We start from the raw sequence: 18,125 nt of genomic DNA on the forward strand, positions 1-18,125 counted from the left end.
AAGTAAAGAAAGAACTAAAAGAATTTTTCTGAAAGCCTGAGATAACTCCTTTAAATATATAAATTTGAATAATAGCTTTTTATTTTCAAAATATATATACAGGTAATTTTCAACATGCATCCTTGCAAAACTATCTTCCAAATTTTTTCTCCTTCCCCTAGACAGAAAGTAATCCAATATATGTTAAATATGTGCAATTCTTCTCTACATATTTCTACAATCGTCATGTTCCATGAGAAAAATCAGATCAAAAAGGGAAAAATGAGAAAGAAAAGAAAAAGCAAATAAACAACAAAAAAAGATGAGAATAATATGTTATGATCCAAATTCAGGCCTCATAGTCCTCTTTCTGGATGTAGATGGCTTTCTCCATCACAAGTCTATTAGAATTGGCCTGAATCATCTCATTGTTGGAAAAAACCAAGTCCAACAGAATTGATCATTGTACAATCTACTTGTTGCTGTGTACAAAGATCTCCTGGTTCTGCTCATTTCACTCAGCATCAGTTCATATAAATCTCTCCAGGCTTCCTAAAAAATCATCCTGCTGATTGTTTCTTATAGAACAATAATATTCTATAATATTCATATGCCATAACTTATTCAACTGAGGGGCACTCAGTTTCCAGTTTTTTGCCACTACAAAAAGGGCTGCCACAAACATTTTTGCACATGTGGTCCTTTTCCCCTTTTATGATTTCCTTGAGATACAGACCCAGTAGTGGCCTTGTTGGATCAAAGAGTATGCATAGTTTGATAGCCCTTTGGGCATAGTTTCAAATTGCTCCCCAGAATGGTTGGATCAATTCACAAATCCACCAACAATGTATTAATGTCCTAGTTTTCCCACACCCCCTCCAACATTTATCATTAGCTTTTCCTATCATCTTAGCCAATCTGAGAAGTGTGTAATGAAAACAAAATTTTTAAATGTTTAATTTGTCTTTTCCACTGTCCTCCCACATTGAGCAATAACAACAATAAAAGAATTAAAAGCCCTTATTTAAGATATGCATAGTCCAGTGGAACAAATGTATCCATAGGCAATGCCCAAAAATGTATGTCTCTTTTAAGTTCGTTGCCTTTCTTACAGGAGATTCATGGTATATTTCATCTTTAATCTTTTCAATTTGTATTTCTATTTATCAATTTATCAATCAGAGTTACAAAGTGTCTCAAAATTGTTTTTTTCTCTATAATGCTACTATTGAAGAAATGTTTCTAATTTTACTCACTTCAAACTGCATTGATGAATAGAGGTCTTCCAAATTTCCTCTAAAATTACCTATTTCATCATTTTTCATGGTATAAAATCACATATATTCATATACTATAATTTGTTTAGTCATCCCCCCAATAGGAAGACACCCTTATACTTTTCAGCTTAGGGTTTCTATAAAAAGAACTTTTATAAATATTTTTGTACACATTTCCTCTTTCTTAAAAAACTGTTATGAAGAAAATCATACAAGAGACTTTAATTGCCATACTGAGAAAACTAAATAGTGAGTCAGCATTACTAGGGCTAAGTCAGAAACTATAATTTTTAGTTAGAGATGACTTTGGCTTTGATTTTTCTCATTGTTATGTTATTAAATAAATGAAATGGATGAATAGATGCTTACTGCATATCCCTATTAGGATTCTGGAACCACAATGATCAAACTGACTCTATGATCATATTTTGTGGTTCCAGAATTAGAGACTAAGAGATGAGAAGGAAATGGTACCTGTCCTAACATCAGACAGGTTAGAAAGAGAAAGTGGCGGAGGTAACTGGAGAGGAAAGAGTAAAGTGAATCATGATTGGAACTTGCCTAAAATAATGTTCTAGGTGAGTCAGTTATCAATCATTTGAGCAGGGTTCAAGGCTAATAGTTCCTCCAAGGCATGGTCTCTGGAATGAACAGCAATAAAGTGTCAGAGGTGGCTATGAAGGAAGTGGCCAGAAATGAGGAAGTAAGGTGAAGCATGGCTGGAGCTTTCCTAAAAGAGTAGTCTAGGAAAGCAGATCCTATTGCTACACTGTTTAACACTGTAAGCCTATAAGACTAGGGAATTTGAAAAAGAGGAAATAATGCTATAGGTAAAGAGACAAGTTAAGCCAAGGAAAGTCATATTTTTAAACACTATATTACAGGGACTGAATTCCATGGTAGGGACACAAAGGGGAAAAAAGATCCTTAATCTGAAGAAGCTCACAGTCTAATGGGAGAAATAATCTGCAAACAACTATATATAATATCTCTATCCATTTATAAACATATACTATCAATTGAAATTATTATGAATACTATCAGATAACAATAGCATATTGTTATATATCATATTTTAGTCTATGTTGTGGTGTTCTCTTCTTTTTTATGATATAAATGATGGTTCTCTGGGAGCAGGTTTCTTGGGGAGGTTTTCTGGAGGCAGCCTTAGTTTCAGTTAAAAGTAATAATCATCTCAAATACAGCCAGCTGATAAAATGCAAATGTTTATTTTCTCCTTCCTTGGGCCCTGGTAGCTTTCTTAGAGGCCTCAGCTTTCCTTGGTTCTAAGAGCTCTCGTTGCTAGTCTTTTGCCTCTAGCTCAACTCCTAATGTCTCCAGCCAGCACCAAGGTGAAAAGATAGAATGAATCTGTCTTGCCTCCTTGCCTGGGACTGGGCAGCTTTCTGGAGAGCCTTTCAGGCCAGCCTTGGTCTCAGTGGGGGAAGGCACCACAGTGGTGTGAGATGAAGTGAATGAATCTGACTCTACCTCCGAGAGTGAGCTTGTGGGCTTCCTCCCAGAATCCTCCTGTGTCTGTCCCAGAGTGCCTCTGTGTCTGTCCAAGAGTGCTCCTTTCCGACTCTTGGCAATGTTCTGAACTAAGTCACTGAAGCTCCAAGAGCTTCTTATATATGATCTCCCAAAAGTTGACTCCTCCTCTGAGAGATGGAATTATGGGATCTGAGAGTGGGATTATGGGTTTCTGACTTGTGAATCTCCCAAAAGTATGAACTCCAATGAGTACTTAAATACATTAGTGAGCTAGAGGATTTGCTAAGTACCATGCTAAATTAGGCAACTGACATCACTTTGTAAGGATTCTAACACTATGTTATATATATTATATTAAAATATAATTACAAATATCAATTTATCTGTACAGAATAAATTGGAGAGAATCGTAGAGAGAAGGCATTAACATTTAAGAGGATCTGGACAAGCTTTCTTTTTTTTTTTTTTGGAATTCTGAACTTTTATTAAATATTATATATCATCAGGTACATAAATATCCATTTAAAATTCAATTCCCTTGTTATCTGAGCTGTACTTCACTTAATAGTTATGTATAATATGTGATGATTGATAGGCCATTCTTCTCTCTTTTTTTTTTAATAACTTTTTATTGATAGAATCTATGCCAGGGTAATTTTTTACATCATTATCCCTTGCATTCACTTCTGTTCCGATTTTTCCCCTCCCTCCGCAGATGGCAAGCAGTTCTTTACATGTTGAATAGGTTACGGTATATCCTGGATACAATATATGTGTGCAGAACCGAACAGTTTTCTTGTTGCACAGGGAGAATTGAATTCAGAAGGTAGAAATAACCCGGGAAGAAAAACAAAAATGCAAGCAGTTTATATTCATTTCCCAGTGTTCTTTCTTTGGGTGTAGCTGCTTCTGTCCATCTTTGATCAATTGAAACTGAATTAGCTCTCTTTGTCGAAGAGAACCACTTCCATCAGAATACATCCTCAAACAGTATCGTTGTTGAGGTATATAATGATCTCCTGGTTCTGCTCATTTCACTTAGCATCAGTTCATGTAAGTCTCACCAGTCCTCTCTGTGTTCATCCTGCTGGTCATCCCTTACATAACGTTTATATACCACAATTTACTCAACCATTCTCCAATTGATGGGCATCCATTCATTTTCCAGCTTCTAGCCACTACAAACAGGGCTGCCACAAACATTTTGGCACATACAGTTCCCTTTCCCTTCTTTAGTATCTCTTTGGGGTATAAGCCCAGTAGAAACACTGCTGGATCAAAGGGTATGCACAGTTTGATAGCTTTTTGAGCATAGTTCCAAATTGCTCTCCAGAATAGCTGGATGTGTTCACAATTCCACCAACAATGTATCAGTGCTGGACAAGCTTTCTTTCCCTCGATAGTATTTTATTTTTCCAAGTACATGTAAAGATTCATTTTTGTAAGACTTTGTGTCCAAAAATTTTCTCCCTCCCATTCTTACTTCTCCCCTCCCCAAAATAGCAACCAACCCGATATGCATTAAATTTCCTTTTTCCTTTTTTCTTTTTGCTGAGGCAATTGTGGTTAAGTGATTTGCCCAGGGTGGCACAGATAGGTAAGTGTTAAGTGTTAAGTGTCTGGGGCAGGATTTGAACTCAGGTCCTCCTGCCTTCAGGGCCACCACTCTAACCACTGTACCAGCTCCCTGCCCCTGGAAAGTGCTTCTTTAAGAAGATTCTATTTCACTGAGACTTGAAAGAAACCAGAGAAGCCAGGAGATAGAGATGAAAAGGGAGAGATTTCAACCATGGAGGGAAAAATTGTGAGACGGAATGTCTTGTGCAAGGTATAGCAATGAGACCACTAGAACATGAAATGGATAAATTGATATTTATAATTTTAATATACTTTATATAGCATAGAGCACATAACATACATTTATATAATATAATAAATTACACAAACTACAAATAATATGCTATTGTTATATAATTATATGGACTGGAAAGGTAGGAAGTGGGCAGATTACGAAGGGCTTTAAAAATCAGAGTGTTTTATATCTGATCCCCGAAGTGATTGGGAATGATGGTCAGATTTCAGCATGATTAGATAAAAGAATTTCAGAATTCATAAACATGGAAGGAGAACACTTGTGGGTAATGGCAAAATCAACCTTATACCCTTATGAGTGTGTAGCTGAGGTCAAGAGGAAGAGTAGGTCATGGAAATAAGTTAAAGAACTGGGAAATTAAGGTGTTTGAGAAAGTATCATCGTTAATGTTGAAGTCTCCTAATAAGGGCAAGAGAGAGGAAAGGAAGAAAAAGGGAGAGAAAAACTGTGACCCAGATACTCAACTCACTGAAGAAGAGTGAATATAATAATGATAGCTACCAGAATCTTGATTAGGTGATAAATTTGGATTGAATGATCCTTAACACAAGAGAGTTACTGAGTGATGGAGGCAGAGAGCTTGGAAGCAGCGATGTGTACCAATGAGTATTCTGACTCTGGCATCATGATCTACAGATTTTACCGATTTTTCTAACCTGGGGTGAGAGCACAGAAGATCATTAATTTCTATTAGTTTATGAAGTCATACCAGAACATACCCCTCCTTTGTCTTAGAATTAGGTATAAGAATAGGATAATTAACTAACTATACATCCAAAAAATAGAGGTTTGATGTTTGTTCAAGTCCTGAGCTGCACATGGGAGCCCAGTCTCTATACCCTATTCAATATACAGACTGTCCCAAAAGTCTTAATGCAATTTGAAGCCACTATACACTTTAGGGATTCTCTGTGTGAACCAGACCAGAAGCGTCTGCACGAGATAAATTATTTGGACAGCAAACCCAGGCCTGATGTTAAGACAATCAACCAGCACTTATTTATTTGTTTTTAGAAACCGTATTGTTAAACCCATACTATATGTCAGGCACTGTACTGGGTATACAAAGAAAGTGGGGAGGAAAGACACAATTGAGGCACCAATCAATCCAAGACATTTAGTAAGCTCCTTTGTGTACTCTGCACTCTGCTAGGCCCAGAAAGATAAAAAATTTGGGGAGCTTATGTTGCTTTGGGAGAGACCACATTTACCCAATACTTGGGGCAGGAAGGCCTACAAGGCCTGGGGTGGAGAGTGGAACAGGGTAAAGGTCTGATTGCATTAGGTTGCAATGAGGGAGGAGAGAAAACTAAAAGTGGGAGGAGGACGAGATGTCACGGCAGCTCAGAAGGGGGGCGCCTTTCCGAGTGTGCAGGCGCACTGGCCTCAATCGGGGTTTCTTCCCCTCCCCTCCCCCGCCCTCTTTCTTTTCCGCTCCCCCGCACCCCCGCCCCACTCCATCCCCATCTCGCTCTCTCCTTCCCCTTTAAGCTCCCGGCTGGTCGCGTCGCCGCTTCATGAATGGAGCCCACGTGACCAAACATCATGTGACGTCTGTGGAACGGCGGCGGCTGTGGCGGCTGTAGATCCGCGATCCTGGTCCCGTCCCGGCCTCAGCCCTTATCCGGTCCGGTCCGGTCCGCCGCGGTCCGGGCCAGCACAGCGCCGTGTGGCGCTGCCCCACCCCGCCCCACCCGGCCTCAGCGCTGCCTCGACTCGACGCCGCCGCCCAGCCAGCAGTCCCGTCCCGGGTCCCGAGTCTCCGCCCGCCCGCCCGCCCGGGCCCGGCCTCCCTCCCTCCCTCCCTCCCTCCTCCCCTGCCCCCCGCCCGCCCGGTCCGGGCCTCGGCCCCACTGTGTGGTGAGTACCGCGCGGGTTGGAGGGCGGGCCCGGGCCCGGGGCTACTGGCGGGCTAGACGGCTGGGGAAGTGGCCGGGGCACCCTGGCTGGGCCGCCGGGGTGGAGCCAGGCGAAGCGACCCGGGAGCCGCCCTCGGGGCCCCGGGGGTGGGAGCGAGAGCAGTGCCTCTGGGCGTTACGTCCAACCTTGCAACTCCCGCCAACGGAGCCCAGCCCCCGTGCCTCCGTTTCCCCTTGGAGCCGAGTTTGGGGTCTCGGTGGTTCACGATGTTGGAGGACTGAATGAGTCCTGTTTGCACAGTTCTAGGGGGAGCGGGGCATGCGGACCCGCTTACGCCCTGTTTGGGAGTGTTAATGTAGGAGAAGAAATGCCCGAGGTGCCGTTTGATAGGGGTGCCCTCCCGCGACCCTGGTGTACCGGGGGACGTGAGTTCCAGACCGGTTGATGGGGAAGGCCATAGCATAGTGTGGCTGCGGAGAGCTTTGACCGAACAAAGCTGCTGATTCATCAGGTGTCTGTGTCAGCATCTTCCCGTGTGCTGGGGCCTGTTAAGAAGACTGGAAGAAAGGAGTGGGCGGGTTGGGAGGGAGCGAGGGGAGATGAAGACCACCCTGCCGCCCTAGCATGCTCCCCTTAGCAAAGCTGATGCCAGAGCACAGAGCAAAGACTTGCTGACTCATCAGCATGAGGTCACTGGAGGCTCATCCTCATGCCGGAGGGGATTTGAAGGAGAGGGTGACAGCCCAAACTGGTGAAATTTGGAGGGAAAAAAGCAAACCTGGTGGAGAGACAGCCTAAGAGTGCTGTTGTTGTGGACCGGGATCTTTGAGTTTTAGTTGGCATGGAAGAATACTAGAGGTGGAAAGAATCTTAGGTCCACCAAGAATCTTTAGTCCAACCCCTAAATTTTGCTGATGAGAAGATTGAGGCAATCTCCTAGGCAGAGTAAGGAAGATTGGAATGTGTCCCTTTAAAAGTTCCTTTACAGAGCAAGATTCTAGAGCCTTGGCTTTATTCTCTCCCACCCCAACAGATAATTAGGGGACAGTTTTACCAGGCTTTTTTTTTTTTTTCTTTTTTTTTTAGTTGCTAGAACTAGACCCAGGTCAAGGACACTTTCTAAAACTGTTGAGTAGTTCAGGGACATATCTGAAAGAAGATGGCAGGGGACCTTGTCCATATGACTGGTGCAGCAGATCAGACTGGAGGTGAAGGAAGAAGTTGTGAAGAGGAGAGGGTGTATATGGGGAGTATATGGGGAGCTAAGAGTTGAAAAGTGGTAATAGTGGATCCTGAGGGAGAGTAAAGCTGAGAAAGGTGGGAGAAAGCTGGCCACAAGGATGTTTCAGATATTCTGGGAAATGGCAAATGAAGTAAACAACAAGATTTGCTAGGAAGGCTGGGTATGGGTAGGGTGGGCAAATTTTCAGTCTACAGTCTTTGACTTGAGACCTGATTTGAACAAAGTGGGTGGTTTGGAGCATAGAGATTTATGGTAGAGCAAAGGATTATGTGGTCAGGATCAGGAAGGATAGAGAACCCATAAATTTTAAGCTTGTGTAAGGTAGTCCTTTTTGGCTAGAATTTGTGACTTGGTCAGTCAGTATTTGTAGAATTGTAGTATAGGTAAATGAGAGGAAGATGCTGACTTCTTTAGAACCAAGTTTTCAGTGATTTGGGGGACTGAGTAGAATATTAGTATTTTTTATTATAGACTCATCGATATTTCCTGGACATGAATGGGTTGATAATGGGAACACACATTCTGACATCAGTGTCTGGCCAAAAGATCACTAGAAAGACCTGTTTTCCTCTCCTCTCCCACCTAATACCACCCTCAGGGGCATATGGTTGAAATCCCATACCTGCTTGGATTCCTCCTTGGCTTGGTGCAGTTCAATATGAGTTCATTCTTTGGAATGGAGCCTCCATTGCCCAAGTGCAGAATGTTCAAATGATGGAGAACAGCAGTACTAACTTATTGACATTGGTGTGTAAAATTCTGTTATAGAGATTTAGTCCGATTTTTCTTGTGTAGCAAGACAACTGTATAAATATATATATACATATATTATATTTAACATATACTTTAACATGTATAGGACTACCTGCCATCTAGGGGAGGAGGTGCCCCGGGGGAAGGAGGGGAAAAGTTGGAACACAAGTTTTTGCAAGGGTAAATGTTGAAAAATTACCCATGCATATGTTTTGTCAATAAAAAGCTATTAAAAAACAAAACAAAACCCAGAGATTTAGTACTTTTGCTCCAGGCAGTTTTCTTCTGTTAAAATACACTTATTAGGAATAACACTTTAAATATATTAGATCACTTCTACTTTAATGTAAGCTAGTTTATTAGAAACCTCCCTAGGTTTAGGGGAAGAAAGCCTTAGAAGATGTTGGGAACCCAGTGGGGTACAAGTTAAATGGCACAGAAGAAATAAAAGTGGCAGGGGGGAGGGGGGGTGCGGTGTGCAGGTGTACTTAGTGGTTGTACTGATCACATGGTTTTGAAAATTAAGGGAAAATTAGATTTTGACCAAAGCTTTGACTCTTTAAGTGATGAGCAAACAGCTGACAATTGCCTGACCTAATTTCAGCTAGGATATCCCACTGGGTGTGAGGGAAAGTTGATGTTTATAGAGACTAGCTTTTGGACTCTTTCTTTGCTCTGATCAGTACTTAGATAAAGTAGGTGGGAGGGTTCATTTTTGGGGTTTTGGGGGTTTGTTTTGTTTGTTTTTTTAATTTGTTGAACAAGTGTAAGTCAGAAAAAACAGAATTGAGGTTTTGGCTCTCTTTGGAATTATGGCCTTTCCAAAATGAATCTTGTATAGCTTAATAGTTAAAGTTCAATCTGATTGAAAGGGATGAGGCAGACCCCTAGAATGAACCTTCTTGAAGGATCTTGATGATGATATACCATTGCTCCCTGATCTTTCAGGAAGGAAGTTTTTGATCTTACTAGACTATAAGAAGGTGAGTGATCCAGTGACTAGCCCTGGTCAGGACTCCAACAAGGAAAAAAAAATGAAAAAGGGAATCGGTGCCTGACTGCTTAAAGGACAGAGAAAATAACTAGGAGTGTAGCTTCTTCCCTGATGCTGACTCTTTCATTTATTAAGCAACTGGGTGTTTCCCAGTCCAGGAACTACCTGATTTCTTAGGGCTTCTGCATCAGTATTCCTCAAACCATCTCCAATTATGTCTGGAATCATTTGCTTTAAGGTAAATGCCAATGAGACCTTGGAGACCTTGGAGAGCTTCCCAGAGACTAAGCCTCTTTGCCTTTCTCCCCTTCCTTCCAACTTGCCTAAAGATTCAGCTTTTTCCCTGGGAGTCAAGTGTCCTTGTTAAGACATCATTTTGTGTTTAGGTGTGTTTTGGTGGGCTGACAGGTTGGATCTTTCTCTCCACTCTAAGCACCTACCTCCAGTTTGAGTATAGTCGCCATCACTATTGTAAGTACACTCAAGCACAAACACACACACACACACACACACACACACACATACACACACACACACACACACCTTTGATTAGAAGAGAATTGGCTGTACTTGTGCTGAGTTCAGGCCTTCTGTGCTAGGGTGAAATCTGTTGAGGAGGCACTTTTCAGCTCCCAGCCATCACACTCGGCATTTTTCAGTGTGATCTTTCTTCAAGGAGTCATCATTGTGCTGAGCAGTCAGCAGGTCAGGGAAACAGGCTTTTTGATACTAAGGCTGTCTAAAGGTATCTGGTTTTGGCTCCTTTTGTGGGAGACACGAGGGACACCTTTCAAACTGATCATTTCTTCCTTTTAATGGAGCCCAGTCTGTCTTTCAAACTCCAGATAAAGTTGGAATTGTGGCTTTGTAGTGTGCAGGGGGAAACTAGGAGCCCTTGTTCTCATCCAGTTATGTGGGTGCTGGATCACCTCAGTCAGGGGGTTAACATTTCCAGAAAGGACCAGTGCTGACTATAAGACCAAGGTTCCCTTGGAGCCTTCTCATGTTTCTATCAAAGAAATAATTCAGTTATGGCCTAGAAGTCCTGATTTCACCTCTGTCCTTTGACCTTGGTCTGCAACTCCTATCAATTTTGAGGCAGGCCTGATTTTGGCTATGAATCCAGGAGCTTTGTCAATTGGACACAGTGTCTTAACCAGATGTCTTTCTCCAAGGATCTTTTCTTCCTGACCTAGTTATATAGTTCTCCTCTAACCCCAAACTGCTTTCATTGTAAAAGGAATGCCTAATTAGTCCTGATATGCCTTTCTCTTACCTAGTCTTCTAGTCCCTTACTAAGTTTCTTTTTATTTTCCCTTACACTTCTTTCCATAGTCCATTCAATTCATAGTCCTTCAATTCAAAACTTCCTCCTTAGACTAAAAGCTTCCCTGACCTGAGTGTAGGGACCTTAAAATTTAGAATTAAGAAACCTTCATGGAAATGAATATCCTTTTTACATTACCTTCTTTCCCTTATTAAGTCTGACCCTTTCACCAACCCTGAATAGAGATTGGATTTGGGGATTGGTATGAAGATCGGGAAGAAGAAAGTAAATAAAGATTTGAACTTTGGAGGACCTAAGGACTTGGAGATGAGTCCAAGATGTTCTGAGGGTTAGAGGGTAATAACAAATGTGAAAATGTTTTTAAAAATCTAAATCTCAATGTAGGAACAAAGGTTTGTGTTATTAGATGGGGAGGAGTCAAGGCATGCTGAAGTATGGTGGTAAAAATAAAAGTGGCTAGATTCTCTTGGGGAAAGAAAGGTTTAGTATTGTCAAATGACAGACTATTTGGTGTTAGCTTCTGCTACCTGTGATCTCTTTGCTGTGTTCTTTGGCACTGTGGAAAGTTTATTCCTAGCAGGAGTCAGACATAAATGTGTAGCAGATATTATTGAGAGTAATTGGTGGTCCAAATGGTATCTTCTTATCCCAGCCTTTGGCTAATCTGTGTCCAAGCAGGGCCCCTTAGTGGTTATTGCTAGTAGGCCTTGTGAAATACCCTGGTTGCAGTAAAACTGTGTGTGGGAAGTGAAAGCTCTTAAGATTCTGCAATCCAAAGCCACAGGAGTTGAAACTATTAGCCCATGAACAAATAGGATCTGGCAGATGGGCAAAGAGGAATCTACTTGAAGGTAGCCTAAGATTGGCAGGCATCGTGGCACAGTACAGAATTTAACATTCCCAGGTTTATGCTACTTGGAAAACCTGAGGCAGAAGCACTTTTTAATTGTTCTAGGCCTCAATTTCCCCATGGCTAAGTAAAAACTAAATGACTTGTGAAGTCTTTGCCAGCAGTGAATTTGGTTTTTTGCTTTTGGAGTCAGGAATCATCCTTACATTAACCTCTCCAAAACTTACATCTTCAAAGGAAATTTCAATTTCCACTTCCCTGAAAACCAAGTAGAATTTGGTCTGAGCCACTGACTTGGTCATTCTTTGTTAAAACAAAGGATCTCAAAGGCAAGACTTTGTTCCCACACCTCCTCTCACCTTCAGGAGCCAACCTTCACTGGAGTAGAGGTGTTTAGGGGGTGAACTCAGGTGTGCATTCTTTCATTCATCTGTCAGGCAGTATGCCTTTTGTTGACTGATGTTCCATTCCCCAACATATGAACCCAGGCTATCTGGTCCCTCGGGCCTTGCTGGCTGATTGGGCTTTGGGATTGCCAAAGTGGGTGAGGGAGAGCAAAGTGATGTGCTGAGTCAGCATGACTAGCTAGGAACAGCCGATCTCTGATGCTGCCAAGTTATTTTTAAAGCTCCTGGCTTCCTTCTAGGCTGGCCCCTCCCTGATCTCTTTCCTCCTAATCTTTACCTCCACTTCTCTTGTTTTCCTTTTGATCTGTCTCCTCTTACTCCTTCTATATCTAGCTAACCTCCTGCCCCCAGCCCCAATTCCCAAAGGGAAGAAGCAGAGGGCCAGCACAATTTTTTGAGCAGCTAAACAGAGGTCTGCTTTGATGTGATGACTTTATCTCAGGCTCAGGTGTTTTGGAACTGGTCTGGTCTGGTAGTAGTAATAGGGAAATAGCCCTGGCCAGTTTGAGAAAGGGGAAACTGTGGTGTGAACATAAGAATTTTTAGATGTGGAAGAGATCTTAGAAATCATAGCTATATAAACCTATGTAAATAGGTCAGAGAAAAGAGGAACAACTGTGTTCTGTTAGGGTCAACTGAACAGAGTTAAATTGTTCTCTTTTTGATAGAAGGAAGGGTCTTAGAATCTTAATTCTGCAATTATTCTTTCTTACAGAGAGTAACTGTTGTGGCTCCCAGGTTATGACGACCCCCAGTAAAGGAAATAAGGCCTTGAAGGTAAGTGTTAGAAGGGTGAGGAGCAGGATATGAGAGAGAACAGCATGTGGTTTGTGAATTACAGTGGGCAATGAGTCTCTGGGGCTAATGAGTATACCTTCTTTATTATCTCACTAGGTGAAGAGAGAGCCAGGTGAGAATGGCACCAGCCTGACAGATGAGGAGCTGGTGACAATGTCTGTACGAGAATTGAACCAGCACCTTCGAGGCCTGTCAAAGGAGGAGATCATTCAGCTGAAACAACGTCGGCGCACACTTAAAAACCGAGGCTATGCTGCTAGTTGCCGAGTGAAAAGGGTCACTCAGAAGGAAGAGCTGGAGAAACAAAAGGCAGAGCTGCAGCAGGAGGTAGAGAAGCTAGCCTCTGAGAATGCCAGCATGAAGCTGGAGCTGGACGCCCTCCGCTCCAAGTATGAGGCACTGCAGAACTTTGCGAGGACGGTGGCTCGGAGCCCCGTGACCCCAGCCCGGGGCCCCATCACTGCCAGCATGGGGCCCCTTGTCCCTGGCAAAGTGGCTGCCACCAGTGTCATCACAATAGTGAAGTCGAAAACGGACGCCCGGTCGTAGTGACACGTGTGTGTGTGTGTGTGCTCCCCCGGCAGCGGGTATATGTGGGGTGGTTAGGCACAAGGCAGTTTCAACAGCCCTGTCCCCACCTCTCTTCCTTCTTCTCTTCTCCCACCTCTTCCCTGCAAAGCACAACCTCCCACCCCGGGGGTGCCGGGCTGAGCCCCCTTTGATTTCATCATTATCGTCATGTGTATTGTGCGTTGGGATTGGTCGGTGCGGCGGTGACATGGGGTGGCCCCCTTCCTTCCTCTGGGTACCAAGGTCATGTGGACATAGAGTCCCAATGTGCTCCTTTTGGCATAAAGAGTATGTGCTTTGTCTCTGAGGAGGGGAGGTTCCAGTTTGGGAGGATGGGACATGTCCCTTCTTGAGCTCCAGGTTGCCTCCCAGACCTCAGAATGCTGTCCTCACTACCCCTAGTGTCAGGAGCTAGGATCCTCCTTGGGAACTGTTCAGTCTGGAGTGGTTTGTTATAAACAAACCCAAGTTGAATAGGTTAGTATTGTGGGGACAGGTGGGCCTTGTTCTGATGGGGAAAGTGCAAAATGTCCTAGTAAACCTGGGAGAATGAAGTGGTGCATCCCCTGGTTGGTGTGGGAGGTAATAGGAAGTCCTTGGGAAGAGGACGGGGTGTCATAAGGTGGCTATGAGCCAATAGCCACGGCTTTTGTGCCTGACACGTTGCACTGAACAAGACCAAAATCACTAGTTGTGAGCGTATTTGAAGGGTGTGTACAGTGTGTCTTAGCAATGGGTCCTGTGTCACTGTTTACACAACCTATTTGTGTGGTTAAATGGTCCTTTATTTAAAAGAGAAAAGTTCCTTTGAAGAAGCTATTAAATTATATAAGTTTAAAGATTAAAGAAGAAAAAGCTGCAGAGTATTTATAAAACTGTCTTTTTAAAAACACAGAATAAGAGGAGTATTTGACCATAGAAACGGAAAAGAAAAAAGTAACCTAGAAATTCTGTTAATTTACAAAAGAGAGAGGAACTTGGGGGAAAATCCTTTGTTGTAAATCCTTTCTTTGGACAATTCTCTGTGGCTGTTGGAGTTTAGTTTTTATAAACACAGAGTTATCAGACATTATTTATAAAACTTAGTTTAAAAAAAAAGAAAAAGCAAAGCCTAACCACAAAACCGACCAGAAGGCGAGTCCTAACGTTCTTTGATATCTCTTTTGCAATTGTACCAAAAGTGACTTACTCTTTTGCCCTTTCTGCTTCCGTCTCTTTGCCGGTGGCCGTGGTGTCGTCCGTGCCTGGTGAGGTCTTGTGCGGCGGTAGCGTGCTGGTGCTTCTGGTGACCTTTGACGTGTGGGTGTCACTCTTGTGTCTGTTTTTCCTGTGTTTGTTTTTTGGATTTGTTTTTGTTTTTGCTTTTTTTCTGGATTTCCAGCTCAGGCAATCCAGAGCTTTTATTGCAGCACTTACTTGGAGGATGCAGGATCTGTGCTTACTTAATCTGCCTCTTTCTGCTTCAGGCTCTTCCCAGTCCATCCTGTGTCCTCTGTTGACAGAACACCAAAGGCCAGAATAACCTCTCTCTCTCTCTCTCTCTCTCTCTCTCTTAGAGAGAGAGAGAGAGAGAGAGAGAGAGAGAACTGACAAGGATTGGGCTTTGGCTATGGATGGGATATATCATGTTGATGAGATATAGGGCTGGACCATTCTCATCATTCATGAATAGATACCTTGGCTTTTTTCCTTTATGCTCTGGTCCTATAATGGCCCATGGCAGAAGAGGTGACTTCAGGGGCTATCTGCACAGCCGTCCTTGCAGCTTCCACATTCTCTTCCCTGTATCTGGGGGTAGTAGATTTTCAGGGACCAAGGAGTTGTCGTAGGTATAAATTTGGGGTATAGGTTAACTGTCCTTGTCTTCCTCATTATTTCCCTGACATGATGAAGCTGTAATTGGTATCCAATCTGGCTACTACTTTATTCCTAGTCTTCAGATAAAGGGGCTAAACATGAAGCTCTGGCCAGACATCTGTCAGAACTTGAATTTGGGACAGGAAGTTATTCCCTGTTTATCCCAGAATGGCATCAGTGATGGTGAGGTACCATCAGGGGTATTGTATATGTTCCCTCCAGTTCTGTGATATGGAGGTATGTGAAAAACAATATTTTTCCTCATTTCTGCCTTCTTTGGATGGCCTGGTAAGAGGTCTCACCTGGTGCCAAACATTCTCTCATGCTCTGTCTAGTTCCTTTTTCCATCCACTCCCCACAACTCACGCCACCATCCTCCAACACCTTGGCAGCTTTTTGACCTGAATTCTTCCTCTTCTTCTCTGATCTTCATGTCTTCCAGAAATTGGCCACTCAGCTTTCAGAGAATGCTCCCTCTTGTAATAGAGCCAAATATCCTGTCTTAGCCCCACCCACAGAAATACCCAGTCCCCCTGTCTTGGCTCAGCAAATTCTTGTTAGTGATAATGTTCAAAGGGCCAAGTCTGGGTAGGGAGATCTGAGCAGTGACTGGATTTCTTAGCTATAGAAATGGCCACCTTAAAGGAGGGCAGTTAACCCTCGCTCTGGCAATACTGACATCATCCTTCTCTTCCCATTGGGTTGTTTGAGTACTACAGACTAAGATGGACCCAGGTTTTGTGTGTATGGGCTAAGAAAAGTTTTTTATAAAAGTGCCAAGGCTCCTACCTACTGACTATTTAAACCAGATTCAGAGTAAAAGGTGGTTCAGTTCTTGGCTGAGGGCATTCTATCCATATAAAGATGTAGCTAGACTGTTCTTTGAAGTGGAGGTAGGAGTGGGGAAGGGAGCATCCCTTATGGGGAGGAAAGGATTGACTTATCCCTCCTGGGTATGTTTAGTCAAAAACTTGCACATTGTAAGCTGGGCCAGGGAAAAATTCACCAGCTTTGATCCAAGTAACTTCTGAGAACCTGTGATGGTCTACTTTCTTCCACACTTATAATGCTCATAATGGTTGTGGGCAGTGGCTAAGGAAGGACTTGAAATACCCAAAAGAGAGGTTTTGGTCTAATGTAGACCTGTCTTGGAGGGACAAGGGAGAAAAATCGCATCAGTTCACACAGATTTAAAGTTGGATGGGACCTCATAGGTCATCATATCCATCCCCATTTTGCGTATGAGGAAACTGAAGCCCAGAAGTGTTAAATAACTTGCCCCTGGTCACACAGCTAGTAAGTGCCTGAGGCAGGGTTTAAACCCAGGTCTTCCTGATTCTAGGTCTACCATTCCTTCCACTACATCAAACTGGGCAGAAACTGACTCCCCCTCGCCCCCCTTTTTTAAAAATGCAATTGCCAGTTTTATCTTTCACTATAGGGCTATACCTGAATACTTTTCTGGACTTCTCAGGATGGGCACTGAGGAAGGATCTTACAGGACAGCAAGAAAGATGTGTGCAGAACCAGGGAGTAAGAACTGTAAGATTGTGGATTTTAATCCCCATTGAGGGGAGAAAAATCTTCTGCATGTTCAAGCCCAAATCAGAGTCCTTGTCTCCTGTCTAGTGCTGCTGTTTCTGGAGTTGTGACATATTGAGATTTTCATGCTTCCTTTCTTTAACACATTTGGGAAAATGTTTTTTCCAGATTAAGGGGAGTTTGTCCACTCCCATCCCAGCCAGAACTGAGGGGTCACCCTGTTTTCATGGGTACTCCTTGTCTTTCACCTTGGTTTCTGTAGAATAGATACTGTGTTTACGTATGGGTGTTTTGTGTTTTCCTGGTCCTCATTTGTTCAAGTTTTCTACCGTGAGGGTGTTGTGTTTCTTTTCCTTCTCCTCTGAATTTTCTTGACAAGGAATTGAGGGCTTCAGCTGGGGCCAGTTTTTCCAAACACTTGCAAAACAATACCATGATATGTATTTCTCCTGTTCTCCTAACCCTGCTCTAAACCCCTCTCAACCCATTTTAGGGGATTCACAGCAAGCCTCTAAATTAATCTGTGGGATGAAGAATGGGTTCACTTTTGAATGAGGGGCCCTGGCTCCAGAATAGATTCACTCCAAGGGCTACTGGCTGCTGCTATTCCAGGGGATGTGTTGTTATTTGTGTAGAAATGTGACAGATGTGTGGTGTATGGTGCTTCCTGGAATCTTAGATTCTTCCCATTTCCCTGCCTCTAAATGTATTGCCTCCATAGTTTGTTTTTTAGTTTAGCTATTTTTACTACTCTTATTCATGATTCAGGTAGTTTTCTTGAATTTTCCCAGTGCTTGTTCATTGGGCTTTTGCTAGCCACAGACTGCTTATAAAAGGTAAAATCATATTGGATAGCTTCTCTGTAGCAGCAAGGAATGACCAAAGCTCTCTCCACAGGCAGGGATGCAGCATAAGGCCTCTGTCTGCAGCACTGTTTCCGCACTGGGACTTTTTTAGACTGTGGTTTGTTGGAAGAAACTGACACTTTAACGATTTTTCTCCCCAGAAGCCACTGAATAATAGTTTATGGCTTTTTCTTCCTTTCCTGTCAGTTTCCAATGGCTTGGGAGTATATAGATGAAGATTACTAAGGGCCTACCTGAGACCCAGCAAAGAAGGGTCCAGAGGGAAGCCCATGGTGAGGAAGGTGGGACCGAGTGATGCCCTAAAGACAACTTTCCATTTGTCCCTTGCTTGAATGCCTGTGTCTGGATGTGTGCTCATTTGTGTTTGTCAGTATCTGAATCCCCATCCCATCTTTGCAGCAGCCAAGCCATCCAAAACTCTAGGAGATTAAGTTGAGTTAGTTGGAAACGTGGGAGAGGGGAGGGAGGGGTCCA

General features: G+C 43.0%; 1 protein-coding gene across 1 annotated transcript; it reads left to right on the top strand.

Annotated features, from left to right (window-relative positions):
- The first annotated feature begins 4,532 nt into the window (after window positions 1-4,532).
- MAFG (MAF bZIP transcription factor G) lies at window positions 4,533-14,490 on the top strand. The gene is made up of 3 exons (XM_051995342.1): window positions 4,533-6,483; window positions 12,734-12,795; window positions 12,913-14,490. Exons 2-3 carry the CDS (start codon window positions 12,760-12,762, stop codon window positions 13,363-13,365), a joined length of 489 nt encoding a protein of 162 aa, XP_051851302.1. The 5' UTR covers window positions 4,533-6,483; window positions 12,734-12,759; the 3' UTR covers window positions 13,366-14,490.
- The last annotated feature ends 3,635 nt before the right edge of the window (window positions 14,491-18,125 follow it).

This window comes from Antechinus flavipes, chromosome 4, assembly GCF_016432865.1.
Source record: "Antechinus flavipes isolate AdamAnt ecotype Samford, QLD, Australia chromosome 4, AdamAnt_v2, whole genome shotgun sequence".
Lineage (NCBI taxonomy): Eukaryota > Metazoa > Chordata > Mammalia > Dasyuromorphia > Dasyuridae > Antechinus > Antechinus flavipes.